The sequence below is a fragment of the Manis pentadactyla genome, chromosome 13 (genome assembly GCF_030020395.1).
Source record: "Manis pentadactyla isolate mManPen7 chromosome 13, mManPen7.hap1, whole genome shotgun sequence".
NCBI lineage: Eukaryota > Metazoa > Chordata > Mammalia > Pholidota > Manidae > Manis > Manis pentadactyla.
Window position 1 is genome coordinate 10,983,614 of NC_080031.1, and position 20,126 is coordinate 11,003,739.

The window sequence follows — 20,126 nt, forward strand, 5'->3', positions numbered from 1 at the left end:
TCTACTCTCCTTTAAGGAAATATGCCCCTTGCAATAATAATTTTTAAAACCTCAAAGAAAGGAGCTGATGGGGGACACCCCAGCCAAGAAGGAAAAAGAGGTTTTATCAGACCTCTGACCCCTCACAGAGGGAGTGTGCAGTCGGTTACCTTGTGGCCTGGTTCAGCCCAGGTGTGATTGGTTTGGTTGGCACGGAATTTTTAAAGCTTCTGGCCACAAATGCCACAGTGCCCTTCTTCCCTCACCTACAGCCCATGCCCCTCACTTCTTTCCAGAGGTGCTTTCCTCCGCTTTGCTCCACCCCAGGCTCAGTAACTGCCCTGGGCTCTCAGGGGACCTCTGCTGCCCCCAAGCCCAGGCTCTGACCTCACCTGCCACTTTGACCTAAGGCCTGTACAAATCCCTTTTTCTCCTTTGGTCTGGCAAACAGGGTTGGAATGTTTTCAGAAGGAATTTTACCAGGAAGCTAAAAGAAAAACAAAATCCATAAAAGGAAAAGCAAATAGGGAGGAACGGATGTGTGTCCAGAGTACTGATTCCTCAGCCCGAGATCACAGCACTCCAGCCCAGCCTGGCCTGATTCAGGCAGTTCAGGTAGCAGAGCCCCAGGGCCCTGCCTCACTCAATCTCTGAACCCAGAGCTGCCAGGTCAAGCTACGTGGATTTGGGGGGCTGTCACCCCTTCTCAGGGCCTGCTTCCCCATCAGCCCTCCATAAAAACCAGCCTCCCTGCAGCCCTGGGCAGTTTGGGAGCAGCCCCCAATTTACGGGTTCTGCCTTGTCATACCTGCCAAGTAAGAAATTCTCAGGCTTCCTGCCTCCCATCGCTTTCTGGGGCCCAGGCCCCGGCAGGCCTGTGCCTCCGGTCCTCTGTTCTGCTGTTCTGTCTGAGTGGTTCTACGTTTTGTGGAATTTAGCTATTTTGTCTCTTTTAAGAGACCGCCTGGTCCTGGTCCTTAGGGAGGGGGCTGGGACCACTGAAATCAGGAGTTGTCTTCTCAGGACAGGTCGCTAAGACCAGTAGACCCCCCAAATCCCCGACCCCTCCCTTTCCTAGATTCCTAGATTCTAGATTCCACATAATGCTCTCCTCAGCTACAGAACAGAAATAAGCAACACTCCCTGAGTGTCCATACAGGCTTGATCCCTTCCTAACTTGGGTAATTCTCCCCTAATCTCCACGTGCCCTTCCCAGAGCCGGGCTCTGGGGATTGATCTCACAGAACTTGAGTTAACACAGTTTTATAGCATCCATTCCTTAAGCTCATAGAGACAACAGGTGGAAGAGGGTGTTTTGTCCCACATTTTCACACCTCCCTGCCTTCAGCGTCCTCCCTAGATGGGTCTAGAAGCCTTGCCCTGGAGGTGGGGCCTCACGGCCTGGCTGTCCTCTTTATGTCCTTTTCCCTGGTGATCTGCTTGTGGAGAGAGCTGAGCCACCTCTGTAGGAACGGTCCCCTCCTCAGAGGAGGAGCTGTGAGGCCCCTTCGCCCACCGCCCTCTCCCTCTAGCCGCTTTTGTCCTCCAGGAAGCCCGCTGGTTCCCCCACTTCCTGTGACCCAGGGGGCAGGGAGCTCAGGGCAGAGGGCTGCTTTAGGCCAAAAGGACCTGGTGGTGGGGGTGGGCGGGACAGAGGACACAGCCAGGCTCGGAGTCAGGTGACGGCTCTTGCTCCCCAAGTGCTCCGGGTCTTCTTTGCTCTTATTTTGTTTTTTGCTTTCACTTGTTTTCACAATCCTGGAGGGAGAGGTCCCTGGAGGCCGGCAAGGTGGCCCCCACTCCAGGGCAGTGTCGGCCAAGACCCACACTCCAGGCTGGTGGCTGATGGGAGGGGCTTCCGAGTGTCTGGTTGGCAGTCTCAGGCACACTTCAGGAGGCGTCTGGAGAAGGTGAAGGAGAGTGGAGTTACCCCCTGCTCCTCATCTCTCCTGCCTGACCCAAGGCTCCCTCTGGGCTCCTTCCCAGGACACCCCCAGACACTTACTGCCAGCCTTGGGCCCAGGACAGCTGTGCTGACTTCTCTGGGAAGAGATCTGAGAGTCGGGGGGCCAGGGAGGCAGCCCCCTCCCCAGCCGCTGGGTGTGATTGTTCTCCATGTCCTCCAACCAGCCTGACCTCCACTCCCACAGAGGCAGGGAGAAGGTGGAGGTCAGGAAGAGGTCATCCCGGGGTGAGGGAGGTGAGGAGGCATCTGTCAGGGAGGGTAGAGATATCTGCAGAGGGCTGGCCTGCACCCCTAGGGATCAGGGTGAGGCAGAAAGCTTAGAGGCTGCTTAAGGCATACCCGCAACCCTTCACAGAGCCTAGCCGTGCCCCTGAATCCCTGTGGCCATATCCCTAGGGGTCCAAGCCCCAGGGAAAGGAAGACAATCCACTGGTTTCTGTAGAGAGAATACTCTGCACTGTTCCCTCCTAGCCCAGCACTGGCCCCTATCCACACTCCCTTCACCTCCCCACTCCCGGGCATCCTTCTCCTCCCTCCGTGTGGGCACTGTGTTCTGGATAATCCCTTTCTCGCATGGCAGAGTTAGGGTTTATCTGTAAGATGGGTCTAGGGCATCTGATGGAGTGTATGGAAAGTGAGCACAAAGGGTACAGGGAACCCTGAGCTATCTTCTGTGGACATGGAGATAATGGCCCTATTCTGCTAGACATCAAAGGGCTGATCTGGGTTGCTCCTGATGCCAGCCACAGACAGGGCAAGAGAAGGGCTTGGAAGCACAGTGGGAGGTAAGAGAGAAAACAGAACTTTCCACAGCAAGGAGACTCTAAGACACAGGGTTGGAATAAATAGAAGAGGCTGGGGAGAGACCCATGCCTGGGTACAAGGAGTGTCCTGGAGGCAGGGAATGGGCCATATGATTGGCTGCCTCTGGGCTGTAGACTTGAACAATTTATCCTTGTTCCCATGGGTGACCTTGGGCAAGTTATTCAACATGTTTGACTTACAGGTTCCTCATTTGAAAAGACAGATAAAGCATATTCCTCATATGAGTTGTTAATACTGATTGTACCTAAAGCGCTTGTCATAGCGCTGGAACATAGTAATCATTCAATAAAAGCTAGTTGCCTTAAGGACGACAGCAGACAGTGATTAGGAAGCTTCGCCTCTTGGAAAAAGGGTTCTTACAGGAGCTGTGCCCACTCCAAGGGGTGGGCGTGAGGAGTAAGACGGGCTGATCTCACGTACCTGTGAAGACGCAGTCTGCCTCCCGGGGCTCCAGACCCAAGCCAAAGCTGTCCACAGCCATTGCCAGGGCCCGGGCGAAGTGGGCATCCGCGAGGAAGGAGCCGTCAGAGGAGCTGACGAGGCTGGCTCTGGCACTGGGGGCATTGTCCTCGGAGGCTGAGCCCCAGCCATTGGCCAAGGAGCCCTCGCTGGGGGTGGGGGTGGGGCAGGATCGAGGGGGGCACAACAAGCCCCTCGTCTCGGACCCCACACATCCTCCAGCCCTGCCCACGTCCGCTAGCTCCGAGGCTGTCGGGATGCTGATGTACCCATAGGTGATGGGGGGTGAAGGGGCCCTTGGCACAGGAGAGACGCTGTTCCTAGGAAGGGACAGAGTGGCTGAGGTGGGTGGGGCAGCAGAGGAGCAGAAGCATTCCGGCTGAGGAAGGGTGGGACGGGGTGGGGGGTGAGGCACTCCTGCAGCAAGCACGCTTGTCTGCAGTCCTTTGGGCATCCCTCAGGCTACTCACCTGGGGGTCTCCTCCCCCTCGCTGAGCTCCAGGCACAGAGCCACCTCCTCGGGAGTCAGCACACTGTCCTGATCCTCCCCCAGGGATGACAATGAGGAGCTGGACAGGCGACTGGAAGCTGGGCTGGGACCAGAGAGGGAAGAGGCCTGGGGGCTGGAGGGGCTGGGGGGACTGGAGGCGACACAGATGGAGAGAGGGGCTGCTGGTAGTGGAGGGGAGGGGGGAGCTTGCGGCTCCACCGAGAGCCTATGGGGTAAGACCGTGACGACAGGAAGGTCAGTGCAGTTCTTCAAGCCGCTGTCCACCCCTCCCCGGTTCCATCCAAGTTCAGCAAGCCTCTCACCCCCAGCCCCCAGCCCTCACCCTGCTTCCTGACCCCATGCCCCTTACTGGGTCTGTTGATTCGGAGTGGGGGCTCCACGTGGAACAGTGGGTGCTGGAGGCAGAGGGTGCATAACCAGCTCATTGGAGGAGCCGAGGAGCTGTGGTCCCAGGGCCCGCCAGGCAACCAGAGCCCGGGGCCCAGCTCCTGGGAAACAACAGCCTGTGTGTGAGAATGTCAGCTGCCAGCCTGCCCACCTGCCCCCAGCTCCTTCTCGTCCCTACACCCTGCCCACCCAGCCTCCTTGGGGGACAAAAGCCAGCAGGTGGGCCCCTGTTCTGCTTACCCCCCCCAACCCCGCCCTCTGCTCAGGGCCCTCCTCTCACCTGGGCTTTGGGAAGTGTTCTTGGAGCCTCGATTCCCCAACTCCCAGGCCCAGAGCTCCATGGGGGGGCTGGCCTGGAGCAGTGGGGAGCTGTTGGCCTGGTGCAGCTCTGCAAAGGAAAGACTCAGTGGCTGGGGGACAAGCTAGGTGAGCCTTTGGGACCCCAACCACTGGCCCTATCTTCAGCCTTGTCATTCAGTTTAGCTTTAGGGTCCCTGAACCCAGAGAGAAGAGGGAAGAACCGCCCCTTCACCCAGGCAGCTGTGATAGGGTGGAAGGAGCCCTAGGTTGGGGTCAAAGGACTACTATAGCCCAGCTCAGCCACATAGTCACTGTGTGACCTCTGGTAGGTCCACTAACCTTTCTGAGCCTCAGTTTCACTTCAAATGATGTTTGCCAATTAAATAAAAACAAACTGGAAAGTTCTAGTGCCTAATAAATTCTCTAAGAAACTTTTCCTTTATTCCTCATGGCTATAGGCTCACATTGCTACTCTTCTCATGAATTTTGGTTCTGTGAAGACAAGTACACCTCCTTTTCTTGGAAAGAATCTGTTCGATTCCATTTTTCACACTGCAAATATCTCACATGGTTCTGGATACCCCTGTCCTGAGAAACTGGAGTGTCTTCCACTGGGGGAGAGGGGTTGGAAGTAGAGCTGACTGGGTAAAACACAAACAAGAAACCCCAGACCTGCCAGGTGTGATGGAGAGTCAGGTGAGAAGAAGAGGAACTTTAGAATAGGAGGATGTGTTGGTCCAACCCAGAGGGGCAATTCCCTGCCCATAGACATTCAATGATGTTTGTTGAATGAATGAGTGGATGGACGATATCCGAGATGCAGGTATAAACACAAAGTGAGAAGAATCAGATGGCAGCTGTCATCTGGCCCACATGCCCACTTAAGAGTCAGGGCTCTGCAGGAACTCTGAATACAGACGCTGAGGTGACTGAAGGAACAAACCCAACCATGCACAATGACCCATGAGCATGCTTCTTGGTTGTGCCAAAACCCAAAAAGATCTCAGTTTAAGCCAGAGAGGAGCAAGGTAATAGAGGGGAGAGATTTACCCTAGACCAGGTACCAGGAGAACATCAAGCAGAGGAGAAAAGAAAAGAGAAGTTTTAGATTAACGCCACAGTGGCAAAGGGCTTCTTTCATTGGCCAGCTAGAGACCCAGCAGAACCCCCAAGGCAGAGCTGTCTAGACAGTCTGATCTCAAAGATCTGGTGGCCACCGTAGGCAGGTTCAGAAAAGGGACAAGACCGAGGCTATGGCATTCACCAAGTCCCTCTTTAGGCCCTGGGAATCCATGCACAGTAGCCAGACTTCCTGAGTCACTGGGAAGAAACTCCACACAGTGGGTAGGCTTCTCCATTGAAATTCCCTTCTCTACTTTGGTGGGGTTGGGTTTTTTTTTTTTTCAATTCCTTTAGCCACTGCATGACCTAAGGAGTCCTGGAGGCTAACTTCAGGTGCTCCAACTCTGCTGTCAGCTTTGTCTTCCTGGTGCCTGGCTTCCTGGCTAAGCTCAGGAATGGGGACACAGGTTGGCTGGTTGGTTGGTGTGGAAAGGGGAGGGAAAAGGCCATGTTTATCCCTGGTCATTTCATTTCCTCTCAAGGATTCTGGTAACAAAAAGCCTCCTCCCACTTGCTTGGAGTGACTTGGATTTTAGTTTCAATGTTATGTGAATAAACCATACATTAAAAATGTTGTCAAGGTTAGGCTGAATCTCACTGGGTATACTTGAATGGCAATAAATGTTTGTTTGAAGTTATTAACAAATGAGGACAGTCAACATATGTATCCGGCCAAGTGAATGGAACTAAGAACCTGATATAATGGATGAAATACAGGCAAGGGCATTGGTGAGAATATCAGTCATGGAAAAAAATATCTAAAGTCAAATAGTAAGAAAAAGAAAAAGGAATAAACAGGTCAAGGAGAGCAGGGGCCACGAGAGAGCCTGCCCGTTTTAGAAGACAAAGAACCATCAGTCTTTTGGACTGACTACAGATGAGCCAACTCCATGGATATGACAAAACCATAGCATCGTCTTGCTGCTGCTGAGGCCCTGAGAGCCACAGGTGGGCCATGGAGTGTCCACCAGCCCAGGGGAATCACTGTGGCCAACCTGTCCTGGGACAGTGGTAGGGTGGGAGTGGGGTGAGGAGAAATGGGGGTGCAGTGAGGACCTAAACCTCTGAGTGGTCAGGAAATGGAACCTTTCATAAGAAATGGCTGTAGAAGACTGCTCACCTTTCCCTGCTAGTATGTATGTTCTAAGAGGGGCTGTACGTTACATTCAACCATGGGAAGGCTGGTTTCTACAAGAGTTACTCAACCTCATTTTAGCTGGTATTTTATTACTACCAAGGATTTTTCCAAGGCAAAAGATCTGAGATGAAGCTGGAAAGAATGCCAGCTATGTTAATATTTAGAGTTATAATATTCTGGGTATTGGGTCACCTCTTAATTACTACTGTGAATCCATCTTTATCATAGTAAGAGTTGGATTATATCTATTAAAAAAAGAAAGAAGTAACTATATACATTTGCAAGTCTTGCTCATCAGTGCAGAAGGCTCATGAAGGCAGGAATAGAGTGTGGGTCAATGGTCAGAGACAGGAGAAAATGGTCAGCAAGAGAATAGAATTTCCCAAGAGAGCTCCCAGAGAACAGCCTTTGGAAGCAGATCATTCTGGCTTTAAACATGTGTTCTGCAGCTTATTGCATTGTGGAATTTCCACTTTCCCTAGCTGAAAAATGAGAGAACTAATACCTAGCTAATATGTTTTGAGGATGAAGTGAAATAAATACAAGTAAAGCACGTAACATATGGTAGTTGACTAAACAAACAGAACTATACTTATTTCCCTCTGGAAAGTTAAAGCAGGTAGTCACAAGTCAGGAAAGAAATCTGGACAGAAAGGAAATGTGCATTCTTCTCTGGGAAGCAAGTTGGGAGTCAGCAGGCAGACCCCTCCACAGTGCATAACGGCATGAGCTCCTGAGAGCCTGAGGTTCATGCTGGTGCTGGTCACATTCTGCCAGGGTCTAGAATTACTTATATGCTGGTCAGGCACTTTCATTAGACTTTGAGCCCTTGGAGGATACCTTGCAACTGGTATCTCTTGTGTCCCATGTCTGGCATACAGTGGTGCTAATTAAGTGTTTGTTGAGCTGAGTTTTCTCCAGCAACGGGGCTCACGACTGGTGTGGCCAAGCCCAAACAGAGCACGGTGCAAAGAGAAGCTGAGGACAGTGCTCTAACCTGAGTGCTTTGGTGATTAGGCAAAGAGGCCTTGTGCCCACCAGGACAGGAGAGTCGAAGCTGTGGGTGGGGTGCAGCCCACACCTGGCTTCGAGGCCAGCAGACCACATGCCCACCATGATCCCACTCCTGGTCCCTCCTACAACCCACTTCAGGCTGTGTTTAGCCTCCCCATCCTTACCCTGCTTCTTTTTGGCCTTCCAAGCCTCTGCAGGGGCCAGAGACAAGCGAGGGGAAGAGAGTCCCCTGCAGCTGCAGAGGCTGTCTGAGCTGGTCCAGGGGCTGGAGAGCTGGGCCAGCTGGGGTGGGAGGCGCCTGACAGCTGGGACTTGGGGGCTTGGCCGGGCTGGGGGGCTGGAAGGCATCTCAGCAATGAGGGAGCCATAAAAGGTGCTGGTGTCGGGAAGCAGGGGCACACCAGGGCTTCGGGGATCCCAGGAGATCACTGCAGTAAAAACAACAAGAAGAATTATGGTGAGTGCATCCCGCCCCACGACCCTGACTCGAGCTGGGATCCCTGCTCCACCGCGAGGCCCCCACAGTTAGGTGGTGCAAGCTCACAGGAGCGACGACAGTCTAGGGGGTCCCGGGGGTCCGCTCCCAGCCGGCTGCTGAGGCTGCTGCTACTGCTCAGGTCGCGGGAGCCAGCGGTGCAGCGCCAGGTGTCTGCCAGCCAGGGGGAGTCACTGTGATCCATCCTGGGGCAATGGGGCGGGAGAAACGGGGATATGTGAGAACATAACTTGGCCAAGACCTCCAGCTCACACATTCAAGAAGGGATTGAGTCAGTGATGGTATCACCTTCCTTCTCACTACTTTTCCGCCCTTCACAGACTCTTTAAGATCTCTGACCTGTATCCCAAACTCAGCACCCCTTTCCTATCATGGGATCAGGGCAAGTCCATGTTGCCCCAAACTGAGGCATTAAAGAGAGGCACCTACTTGCTGAGACTAAAAGAACACAGATCTGGAGCCAGACAAGCCCAGTTTGAAAATGCCCATCCACCACAGCCTATCTGTGCAACAACCCTGAGCAACTGAGTTTAGTAGCTTCTCTAAGCCCCAGGTTTCTCATCCATAAAATGGCAACAATAAGGCCCTTCATACAGGGCTGATGCCAGGAGTTGAAGTGTGAGACCCCTCAATGCAGGAGTTTGCTATGTGGATCTTAGCTCCTCTTCCTCTAGACTGGCTCCCTTTGAACGAGTGCCATGCTGGCTGCCTGACTGATCTTTCAAGAACAGAGTCAGACCAAAACACTTCTCTGCCTAAAACCTTCAGTGGCTCCCCATTTACAAAGATAGAGCCCAAATGTTTCGCCTGGCTGAGAGACTTCCAGCTCTCTAACCTTATCCTTTGCTCTGACCCAATCTCACGCCCTATGCCCCAGCCAGCCCTAAGGGCTGGCCTGTTCGTGTGAGCACAGCAGGCTAGTTTGTGCTGCTCCTATTGCCTTTCCCTTCTCACTGGCAGGGTAAATGTGACTCTTCTTCCTCCCATGTTTCCCCAACCTGCTGTATGTATCTCATACATCTTTCTACACTTCCAACACTGGATCACATTCATGTGCTAGCACGGCTGTCTGCCTAGACTGGGAGTTCCTGGCACACAGAGACTAAAGGAATGAATGAACAAAACCATCAGAATGGAATCTCCCTGAAGGACAAGGGAGTCAGAAGTTCAGGGCAGAGCAGACAAAGCCCAGGAGGCAGGTGGAAGAGAAAAGCCAGAGAGCGCAGAATGCAGGAACACTGCACCAGCCAGCTTGGAGCCTGGCTCTGGACTCAGAAACCAACAGCAAGACGCAGCCCAAGGGCCGAATGTGTCTGGCACATAGTAAGTGCTTGAGGAACTTCAGCTGAAAGATGCAGACCTGGAATGTGAAGCCTCCCAGAGGAAATCTAATATGATTAAGAGCAGGAGAAGGTAGGCAGAGAGAGGGGATGGCAATTTAATGTAACACTCAGCTTATAGGAGAAAAAAGGATGTTTTATTTCTTAGCACCTTGTCTCATAACCACAGCTTGCTCTGGGAGCCAGACCCACTTGGAGCAGATGTGCCAGCAAGCCAGCCCTGTTATTGAGAACAATGAGCAACAATCTGTGATGTAGGGGTAGAGCACTCTCTGCTGGGACTGGGGGTGGATTGTTGTGAAGGAAGGATGGCTCAATAGGTCTACGTGACTTCCAGATTGTGTGTGTGCAGAGAAAATCAGAAATTATTCCAGTCCTCCCATGCTAGTTGTTCCCCACCTAGCAGAAGGAATCAGCAAGAAAATATAGGAAGTATTAGTGAGAGGTTGGTGAAAAGAGCACTGGACTAGGAGTTTAGGAGGCCAGCTACTAGCTGTGTAGCCTGGGGAAAGGTCATGTAAGTTTAATCTTGATTTAATTACTTATCAAGTGGTGTGATAGGAACACTAATGAAAGAGAAATTAATTTTCAATTGAAGTTCGGGAGAGGTTTGGGTACTAGGATCCTGAACTGCCCGGCAGTAGGGGAGACTAGCATGGCACTCCCTCCAAGTCTCTGTCCATGTCCCTTGGCCCTTCTGCCCCGGCCCCCACCTGCCGGCCCCTCCCCTTTCCTGTCTCACCTGTGTTTTAGGATGGCGTCCTCACTGGTGTATCTGTACAGACCTGGGAGGGCAGGAAGAAGGCTAAATGCAGTCTCCAGCACCTGGCCAGACATCTAAATGCGTGGAGCTTTCTGACTGGACCCAGAGAGGGTCTGACCACATGGGAGTGCACCCCACAGTCTCTTCATCCTCTTACCTGGGCCTAGGTGCACTCCAGCTCTGCGCCGGCGGCGGATACACACAGCGGTGCCCACCAGCAGCAGCCAGAACATAACACCTCCACTGGCAATGATTTCGGGCCGCCTCAAGGCAGTCTTCAGCTGCTCAGCAGTCCATGGACCACGGTCACTGGGTTCTCGGGTGGCTCGCTCCATGGTCTGCTCTGTAAGGGAATCTGAGATCAGGGGGAGGGGCAGGCGAGGCGGAGGAGCTGGAAGTGTGAGAAGGGAGGAGGGAGGGAGGAAGGTGGGAATGGGGCAGGGACCAGTGGGCACTACCCTCACCTAACAGGAGGCAGATGGGGCTGCTGGGCTGCCCGGCCCCAGCACTAGTGACGGCAGCCACTTGTACGCAGTAGGAACCTGGCATTTGGGTGGCGATCTCCAGCTGGGTCTGTTCACCAGCCACGGTCCAGTTGGTCAGAGGCAAGGAGGTGTTGCCCAGGCTCCAGACCTGAGGCACAGCAGAGGTGAGCACTTGCCCAGTAGATCAGACTCTGGGCCTGAGGCCAGCCTGCTCTGCCATTCACCTAAGGACATCCCCCCAACATGCACCCACATTTCCCAGTCCTGTCTCCCCTACAAGTGAGAGAGTCTTCTCTCTAGACTGATAGGAGAGGGGTAAAGTAATCTGTTAAACTCCCTGTTAGAAGAGAGGATCTCCAACTGCAGGCTTCAGGGTCACTTGGAGGGTTTGTGAAAGTCCAGGTTGCTGGGCCCGCCCCTGAGTTTCTGATTTATAAAGCCTGGAGAAGAACCCAGGAATCTGAATTTCTAACAAGTTCTCAGGTGATATAGAGGCTGCTAGTCCAGGAATGACACTTGGACGCCACTACCTTAGAAGCTGAGAGTCACACACAGTCTAGTCTAATTCCCATTCTTTTTCCTAAGGTCACACCTGTGACCTTAGCCTCCTGTTTTACGGCTGTAAGTCGGGGCTAATGATGCAGAGCAGACTGTGAGACAAAACGACATCACAGGGAATTGCTTGGCAGTGTTTGGCAGCCACTTGCTCAGCAGTAGTTAAGTTTCCCCTGTTCCTCTGTAGAGATACTGTTTCTCAGTGCCTGGAACAAGGGTATTCTGGACACCAGGGGAGAGGGGTGCCCTGGCACCACTGGAAAGCGGTGTGCCAGCTTGTGGGGGTACCTGGTAGCTGCGGATGATGCCATTGTGGTTTTCAGCAGGTGGTGGAACCCAGCTCACAAGGACGCTGCCATTGCCAGGTTTTAGGGTCACTCCCTGGGGAGGGGCGCTGGGCACTGTAGGGAGGGAGCGAGGCTGTACTCTAAGGGAGCTGAGGAGAAACCTCTAAGGGAAAGGGCTGGGGTGGGGACACAGGTGAGGACACACTAATGAGAAAATAAGAGCTTCCCGCAGCGCCCAGGAAGTTTGCCTGCCCAGGACAGTAGGAAGTCCAGGAGTAGGACCTACCACCCCCCTAGACTGGGGTGGGACAGTCCAGGGACCCCCAGACAAGAAGGGGCCAGAGGGTATACTGTCAGGTCCTGGGGGCACCTGTCCCTGACCTCGTTCGGGCAGCCTCAGGAGTAGCACGTTGCTGTCAGGGCCTTGAGCCCGGCCAGAGGATGGTCTCACTTTGAACTCGTAGTCTTGGCCCCAGCGGAGGCCCCCAAGCTCTGCACTCTGCCAGCCACCCAGCAGGGCCTCTGCCCACGGAGCTCCCTGCCCTCCTGGGAGAGTCTGGGTCCTGAACAAGGCTGTGTAGGACTGAGCAGGTGCGGCAGGGCCGCTCACCTGGGAAAGAGTCCAGAGGAAGGCCAAGGGGTCAGGGAGCTTGTGACCAACCCTTTCTTGAGCTCTGGACCCACCCCTGCGTCCTGGGCCTCACCTTCCAGCTGAGCCACACAGCAGGTCCAGGCTTGGTGCCCTTTGTGGCTTCAGGGTTCAGCAAGGTCACGTTTTCCAGATGAATGTGCACAGCCAGAAGCTCCTTGTGGTCCTGGGGCTCTGTGGGGAGCATAAGGTTCGGCTGGGGCCCACAGGCCAGAGAGATGGAACTGAGGAATAGAACACCCCCCAGCCTTGGAGAAAGCAAAACCCCCAGATTTCCCAGGTCCAGAGCTCTCCTCTACTCTAGGATGGGGGAGCCTCCCACTAAATGGAATCCCCGTCACTCTGACCCTGATGCAGGTTGAACCCCACATATATTAACTGCAGACCAAAGCAGCCCACGCCACCATGGCTGTGGACCCCGCCCTCGCCCTGAATTCGCTGGCCGCCTCCCTTTACCCTGGACAGACACCCTTGCTGCCCGGCTCTCTCGTCGTCCTGCGCTGTTGGTGGCCACACACAGGTACGTCCCTGCGTCGCTCTTCTCTGCTCTTGCCAGCATCAGGGAGCCCCTGGACACCTGTGAGGGCCAGGTGGATTGTGGAGCTTCCCATGTGGGGAGGCTCAAGGCCTTGTTGCCTCCCCTTCCTCAAATTCTGCAGGGAATGTGGGGCTGGAGGGCAGGTCAGTCCCTCAGGACGTGCCCAGTACCCAGGACAGGCTGAAATATGGGGAAGGGGGCTATACTCACCATGTGCCGCCCTGGCTGAGGGACCAGGGGTTTCCCATCCTTCCACCACGAGACCGTGGGCTCTGGGTGGCCCCTGGGGGGCCCACACTTCAGAATCACTGGCTCGCCCACGGTGGCCACTGTGTCCCGAGGCTGAATCTGGAAATCCTCCCAAAGGACTGTGGGGAAGATGGGGGGGTCAGTGGGGAGCACACCTAGCCCTCCTCTCCCCGGGGGCCCTGCTTTGGCATCCCCTTCCACACCTCATTCTGCTTTACCTGCCTTTTCACTGCCTCTGCTCACTGTTCAGAGCCGTACCTCCCATCCCAGGCCTCCTTCATTGACCTTCCTTCATGCCTCCCTCACCTTGGCCATCACACCCCAGGTGTGCCCCCCGCCCAGGCCTCCCTTCCCAGGCCTCACCAGCCACTGACAGCAGAGCACCTCGGCTGACTGCCGTGCCCAGCCGGTTGCTGGCCTCACAAGTGTAGACACCCAGGTCTGTGGATAGGACCTGGTCGTTGTGGGCATGTCCCTGGGCAGGGGGCCGCAGCAGCAGGAGGGTTCCATCAGGGAGGAGGTGGTGGATGTCTGGAGGCACCATACTCAGGGGCTGCCCATTCAGCAGCCAGCGGATGGTGGGAGGCGGCTGGCCTGAGGCCTGGCAGCTCATCCTGGCAGGGCCAGGGCCCTGAAACAGCTGGTCCTGGGGGTGGACTAGGATCCGGGGTGGGGAGTCCTGAGCCATGCCTCCTGGGAGAGTAAGAGAGGTGGAGCCCAGTCTGAATACCAACAGGTCCCCATATCCCCGCCTACCTCATCTGCCTTCTCTTGTCTGAAGATTGACTCCCAGTAACAAGCTAGCTGGGAGGGGACAGGACCAGCATGCACAGCATCCCAGTGAGGGCCTGCAGAGCTTTCAATCTGTTTGCCTCACACACACACACGCCATCACCACCACTACCACCACCATCACCATCACCGGTATCATCATCTCTGCTACCTACTTCCCAAGGGAAGCCGGGAGCGAGGGGCTTCTCCCCTGGACCAGGGAGCAGGGGCTGGGAGAGGGCGGCGCCACACTCACCGGAGCTGAACAGAAGCAGGACGGGCAGGGGCCCCCAGGCCCCCAGGAGGCCGGCTCCTCCAGAGCCCATGGCTACTCTCAGGCCTCTGTCCTTGTCCCAGGCACTTCGTCCCAGAGCTCTGAGCTCACAGGGAGGGAAGGAGGGGCAGGGCGGTGTGGGAGGGTTGGTTGTTTTCCGCCCCAGGAGGGAAGCAGCTTTGAGGAAACCGATGCTTCCTGCCTGGCCCTCGGTGCCTTGGAGAACCGGGAGGAGACCAGAGGAGAGAAATTCTCTGACCTTGACCCTTAAGCCATGATCCCTGGCTCCCACCCCAGCCCTAAGGTTTACCTTGTGATCTAGTCTGGGATTTCTTAAAGGTAATCCTCATGCTAACTGTCCCTCTACCCTCAGCCTTGATGCTTGAACCTTCAGCCTAATCCTATCCCTCTGCTTCCAAGGGACCCCCTGGTAAAATGCCCTGGAAACCCAGACGTGGAATCCCAGGGCACAGATTGAGAAGCTGAGGAGAGAGGAAAGCAGGCCCCGGGGGCTCAGTGGACGGGAGCATGCCATAGCCCAGTTCCCCAGGGACGGATGAGGCTCTGGGCAGAAGACAGGAAGGATTCAGAGGCACTGACAGAAGCTGGCTGATGCCCATCGTGGGCTCCTATTCAGCTCAGAGACACATGAAATAATTGCTGGGCAAGTTACTTAACCCCTGCAAGTCAGTTGCCTTGGCTAGAGTGGGAATAAAATTGATATTGCCTACCTTGAGGGCTGAAGTAAGAATGAGATGAGGTAGAGAATAAAGTCACTCAGTACAGTGCCTACTGCATTGTAAGTGATCAGCGTGGGTTAGCCGATGGTGTTACCTGTTTATTTTTATGCATGCCCCTTCACGGGAAGTATTCAAGTACCCTTGGCAGAGATATTTCTCAGGCTCTAGAAATATGGTTGGAGTAAATGATTTTCAGAGTCTTTCCTGCCCCAGAACCTGGTGTCTGCAGCAGACAGGCCTTTCAGCTTCTGAGCCTGCAGTGTCAGTCCCACCCCCTCCCTTAGAGAGAGACTGCTCTCCTGCTCCGAGCCCAGCTCCTGTTTACAGGTCTCTTCCTTCCAAATCTGGAATCTCAGCCATTTCCTGGAGCTACTCCCGGAAGGCCAAGGCCCAGCTCTGGGGGCTCAGCGGAAGGGTGTCCAGCCTTTGTTCCCAGCTCTTCCCGGCCAGCTCCTCTGTGCGGCCCCTAACCCAGCTGACTCTCCCCCTGGCTCCCCCTCCGCAGCCTGGCCTCAATGCCAGCCACAGGCCCAGCCCTGCAGCCTAGCCAGAGGAAGGCCTCCTTCCCTCCCCCTCCTCTTAGTCTCAAACACAGACCGGAACTGATGAGGACAACAGAGCAGGAAAGCACCATGGTCCCTAGAGACTGGGCCTTCCAGGGGGCAAGCAGACAGACTGGAAGTAACCGTGATAGAGCTGGAAGGGTAGGACGTGGGGTCAAGAGCAGAGTTTGGTATTTCAGAAGTGGAGGAGCTAAAGGTCAGTGACAAAGTCCATGGCATGCACGTGGGCGTATGTGTGCTGGGCAGAGTAGAGTTTACAGGGACACAGATCCATGCGGCCAGAGTTAGGAAGGGGCATTCATAGGGACAGGAAGGCAAGAAAGGCTGTGTTGGGACAGATGGATTTCCTGCCCATACAGCCAACTTGGGATTTCCCAGGTGCCGAGCCCCAAAACCTGTGTGACCCCATGACTGCCTACTCACCAAGAATGTGGCAGTCAGTGCCCGTCTTCAGCCTCTTTTGCTTGTACATTGGACTTGGGGAGACTAATCAAGTTCTCTGCTAATGATTTCTTGCCAACTTGATTGTAAATTTCTACAGCCAGAAAGATGGTATGTTTCCCTCAGGAGGACAGAAAGGGCACCTCAAAGGGATTCAGATTCAGGACTAGCCCTGTCCTCAGCTGCATGAGAATGGGCAGGGGACACAGTGAGGCTAGGTGGCGAGGCCGTGCTTCAGGAACAGAGCCCCAGAGCAACCTGGGAATGGCCCCTGCCCCGTAGTCACATGCCTCATCCCTGGAGATTGCCTGCAGCCTCCCTCCATCCATGAACTCTGGAGAGCCTAGTGCTAAGAACTGGTAGGGATTGGATGGGACAATTGCTCTGTGCGGTTCCTGTAGGACATTAAGACTCTCCTCATCAGCCCAGGCATCCAGGACACTCAGGGACCCAGACAGTGATGGCCAAGGGGACTTCCCAACGGTGAGGTATGTCTGGATGGCTCCCAGTGACCACAGTGTTCATTTCCAGCAACCTGGCCCATCAGCATCCTGATTATCTCATTCCCACACACACAGGAAGGACCGACTGAGGGAGTCACAGGATGATGTTAGTCAATGGGAACCACTTCCAGTTATTTCAAGGAAGCTTCGCGCTGGGACCCTGGTGATGTGCATTGTCCAGCGACCAGTTTAGACAGTATCTTCCTTCACCCCCTGATTTTAGAGTTTTGTATTTTTGCGAGTCTTTAATTGCTTATAAGAGGGATGAGAGAGGAGAGCGGAGTAAGTGTCCTTCTGAAGGGTCCTCTGGAGGAGACGTTTTTTTCCACGTCTGGCTCCCGGCTTCTCTGGCTTGTCATTCTGTGTTTTCTGCAGACGCAGCCAGACACCTCTGCTGGCCAAGCTGATGGGGTGAAAGGTATGAATTCAGGTGGGATTTGAAGTTACATGAACTTTGAGATCCTGGTTCCACCTCCGACTGGCAGAGACCTCGAATAAATCACATGAGCTCTCTCAACTCCACTTTCCTTGTCTGTAAAACATCTGTATGAGGTTTCTGGGAAGTGGGAATGCAACTGCGTTGAAAACACTAGATATTTGTTAATTATCCCTTGAGTGTTCTGACCAGCAACAACACAGCCAGCCCCAACCACCCATAGGCACTCTTTTTGGCCTTGAGATCTTGCCTTTTTTGTCTTGTTTTGTGTTTTGTTTTATTTCCCCACTTTGCTTGAGTCTGTTCTGACTCTAAATTCTTATCTTCATTCCAAGATGTCAACAGCTGCAGGGAAATTGAGTCAAGAGAGAGGAAAGTAATGGTCTCCTCTCGGCTTACTGGAAAAATGGCCCTGATTCCAATTCCTAGTTTCTGGTCCTATGAACTTCATGGGTAATTTCAGGATCCACGGGGAAATCCTGTCTTGTACTCTCAACCCCACAGTTTCTAGACTTTCTCAATACCAGTGACTATCTGTGCATCACACCTAGGCCAAACATTGCAGATTGGACCAACAGGGAATTTCAAAGGCTGCTGGCATCACTGTTTAACTGTCTGCTCACAAGTCCAAGGGGGAGATCAGTTCCTGTACTTTGTGTTCAGCCTGTCAATGTCCTCCAGCCAAAGACCACCGGTGTGATATAATGATTTATAAGAAATATATGTTTGGTCATTCAGATGACTAAATATATATTTCTCAGACATATTTGGTCTTCATCCACAGCTCCTGAAAAATGCTTCAGAGCCCAAAAGGTGAAACATGTTTTGTTAGGTTAATGCCCTTTCATTGTCAACTCATCTTCCATTGATCTTAATCTCTGAAAATTTTAGGAGATGCTTTTCTCCAGTGAGGAGTTGCATTTTATTTTAGAAGCCTGGGATGCTACCAACTTGGGACCCCTGCCTTCCAGCATATCACCTTACTCCAGGAGTCTCAGGTCCAGTTCCCCAACCTTGCCACTGGCACAAATCTAACTGTCCATTACAGGGCAAATTTGCCACTGAGTAATCCACATTTTATGAGTCCTAAGTGGTCTAGACTCACCTTACACTTCCAAGCTTTTATACATGCTGTTCTTTCTGCCTGGAATATGGAGCCTTTCATCTTTTTTTTCCCCCCTCACCTGATTAACTAATCTTTCTAGGACTAAATTCAGGCCTTTTCTAGACATCTTTGCTGGATTAGATGACCTTCTACATGCTCCCAGAACACAAAGTATCTACCTCTGTCACTGCATTTTTCACACTGTATTGTAATAATCTACTTATTATTACTTATCTGTGAAACAGTCTTCTGGGTAGGGATCATGGCATAATTATGCTGTTTCCCCAGTGTTTACCACAGTGCCTGGTCTGTGGGAAATTAACAAATGTTTGTTGAATAAATGAAAGAATACCAGAATGAATGAATGGGTGAGTGAGTGATGATTTTGGAGTAGACCACTGGGGGTTTGCAAAGAGGTTGAAGGATGGTGAAGGAAGCTGAGGAGAAAAGAGAAAAGGGAAATGACTGGTATTTTTAAGCTGTTTGTTCTTGCCGCTTAAGTGGAATAAATTGTCATTTCATCAAAAGTTTATTGAGCATCCAGTATGTGCTAGGCACTTTGCTAGATGCTAGTAATACAAAGATGAAGATCAAACCCAAACAAAACAAAAGCAAAACCATTTCCTTATTTACCCACCCCCTTACCCCTCTCCCCAGTTTAAGGCAAATTTGGCTTGAGCCCAGGAAGCCAGCCCCTTGGGGATTTCTCACCAGGGGGTTGTGCAGCATGCTCCCATCTTACCCTACCTTCACCCTGCCTCTCAAGGCTGACCAGCTTGTACCCCTTCCCAAGTCCTGCATCTCCCTCTTGCCTGAGCAGCTTTCCCGTATGTGCATTATTGTGTTCTGGATGAGGCACTGGGAGAGTGGGGAGAGCAGTTCTGGCAAACTAAGGGAAGCTGCAAAGTCACACTGGCTCAAGTGAGCCTGGAGGGGTGCAGAGGGCAGGGAGCTGTGAGGGGCGAGCTGTCCAGGTAAGGGCGGAGGAGCCAAATAGGAATGTTACTGCCCTTCAGGCTTGGACAAAACGGGCCCCATGTGGAGTGGTGGGGAACAGGGCCCTTGGGAGTTGCTCTGTGGGATGGTGGAGAGTCAGAGCTGGAGTTTAGGGGGCTGGGGAGGGGCCAGGGAGGCAAGAGCCCTAGAGGCATCAGGGAAGAGAGGTCAGAACACACAGAGGGCCTCCTTTTCCTTGAGTCTTTTAACTGTCCTCTCTCCTCACACAGTAGATTATTGTCTCTCCTACTGACCATGCAAGATGCGGTGGCACAAGCATGGCCCGGCTCCCCAGTGGCCCAGCCTCTGTGTTCTGTTTGTGTGATGAGGGAGTCTGTCCTGCACCACCTCCTGGGATCTGAGCATCTGGGAGCAGGGCAGGTGGGAGGCCAGAGGCCAAGGGCTGGCTGGATCACGTCTCCCTGACATGAGAAAGAGCACAAGCTTCCCAGCCCCACCCTGTTTTCTCTGGCAAGTGGAACCTTATTCTCTTACAGCTGGAGGAAGCCCAACCACCTTTCCCGGGGATAATGATTGTTTGAAAGGCTTGTTTTGTAAGGAAGCCAGGGAGAAGGCATAGGTGTGAGGGGTTCAAGAACAGGTCTTCACTAGCTTTCTGGGCCAGGACAGTGAGTGGGCATCCCCTCTCTAGAGGAAGAGACGGAAAGAATGCTTGGCATGCCACTGAGGGAAGCTTTGGGAGGAAGCCAGACAAGGGAGGCTGGAATCCATCGGCCTTGCTAGGGCCAGGTCAGGGGCCAAGGAATGTGCTTGAGCTCGTCTCCCACCAGCTGGCAGGTGACCCAGAGAAGGGTGCTTCACGATTCTCTGATGCTCAGAACAGCCCCCTGTACACCCAGTAACCGGCATCTGACCTCCCTGCAGTTCAGAGCAGTTGTGCGTTTAGAGCAAGTGGCTTCTCTAATCTGGCCTAGCTAGACCAGTGCCCCAGGCAGCACGCGTTCGTTGGGAGGGAAGGGACGTGGGTGGAAAACCCGGCACTTCTGCGAAGGGCACAGGACAGTCACGGGGGTTAGGTTACTGATGTTAGTTTCCATAAGACCCTAGGGAGACTGGGCTGGAAATTTAATATCTATGCAGTCCTAAGAGGGCACACCCCACACCCACTCAGAACACAGCCAGGGAACCAGCAGCAAGCGCCACCGAGTCACCGCCAGACCCACTCTCCGCCTCCCCGCTGCGCCCCCCACACCTGCGCCTGCTCACACTCGGT

The 20,126-nt window shown here is 53.6% G+C and overlaps 2 protein-coding genes across 6 annotated transcripts; one reads left to right on the top strand and one right to left on the bottom strand.

The window, feature by feature from the left end:
- Nucleotides 1-1,226: 1,226 nt before the first annotated feature.
- On the bottom strand, nt 1,227-14,246 carry ROBO4 (roundabout guidance receptor 4). 5 transcript variants are annotated; one of them, XM_057490392.1, is made up of 18 exons: nt 14,091-14,246; nt 13,448-13,756; nt 13,025-13,182; nt 12,733-12,853; nt 12,332-12,450; nt 12,009-12,237; nt 11,629-11,741; nt 10,765-10,933; nt 10,458-10,643; nt 10,280-10,322; nt 8,246-8,382; nt 7,866-8,129; nt 4,408-4,515; nt 4,090-4,243; nt 3,700-3,945; nt 3,191-3,549; nt 1,985-2,191; nt 1,227-1,880 (listed from the first exon to the last, which is right to left on the bottom strand). In XM_057490392.1, exons 1-18 carry the CDS (start codon nt 14,158-14,160, stop codon nt 1,870-1,872), a joined length of 3,003 nt encoding a protein of 1,000 aa, XP_057346375.1. In that variant the 5' UTR covers nt 14,161-14,246; the 3' UTR covers nt 1,227-1,869. The 5 variants fall into 5 exon arrangements, with proteins under 5 accessions (XP_057346375.1, XP_036785964.2, XP_057346377.1 ...); XM_036930069.2 differs by having other exon boundaries at nt 4,090-4,228; nt 13,427-13,756; XM_057490394.1 differs by having other exon boundaries at nt 3,700-3,822; nt 13,427-13,756.
- A 4,106-nt stretch (nt 14,247-18,352) lies between these two features.
- Nucleotides 18,353-20,033, top strand: HEPN1 (hepatocellular carcinoma, down-regulated 1). The gene is given in 2 exon segments (XM_057490632.1): nt 18,353-19,027; nt 19,029-20,033. Coding segments are annotated over 2 exon segments (249 nt in total). The 5' UTR covers nt 18,353-18,895; the 3' UTR covers nt 19,146-20,033.
- Nucleotides 20,034-20,126: the final 93 nt, after the last annotated feature.

Bases quoted from the DNA above. Each gene is read 5' to 3' on its own strand.
- ROBO4 (XM_036930068.2), bottom strand. From the start codon at position 14,160: ATGGGCTCTGGAGGAGCCGGCCTCCTGGGGGCCTGGGGGCCCCTGCCC. The intron at 10,644-10,764 runs GTGAGGGTAGTG...ATTCCCTTACAG, and splicing joins CCCCATCTGCCTCCTGTTAG to AGCAGACCATGGAGCGAGCC. The intron at 4,244-4,407 runs GTGAGAGGAGGG...TCTCACACACAG, and splicing joins GAACACTTCCCAAAGCCCAG to GCTGTTGTTTCCCAGGAGCT.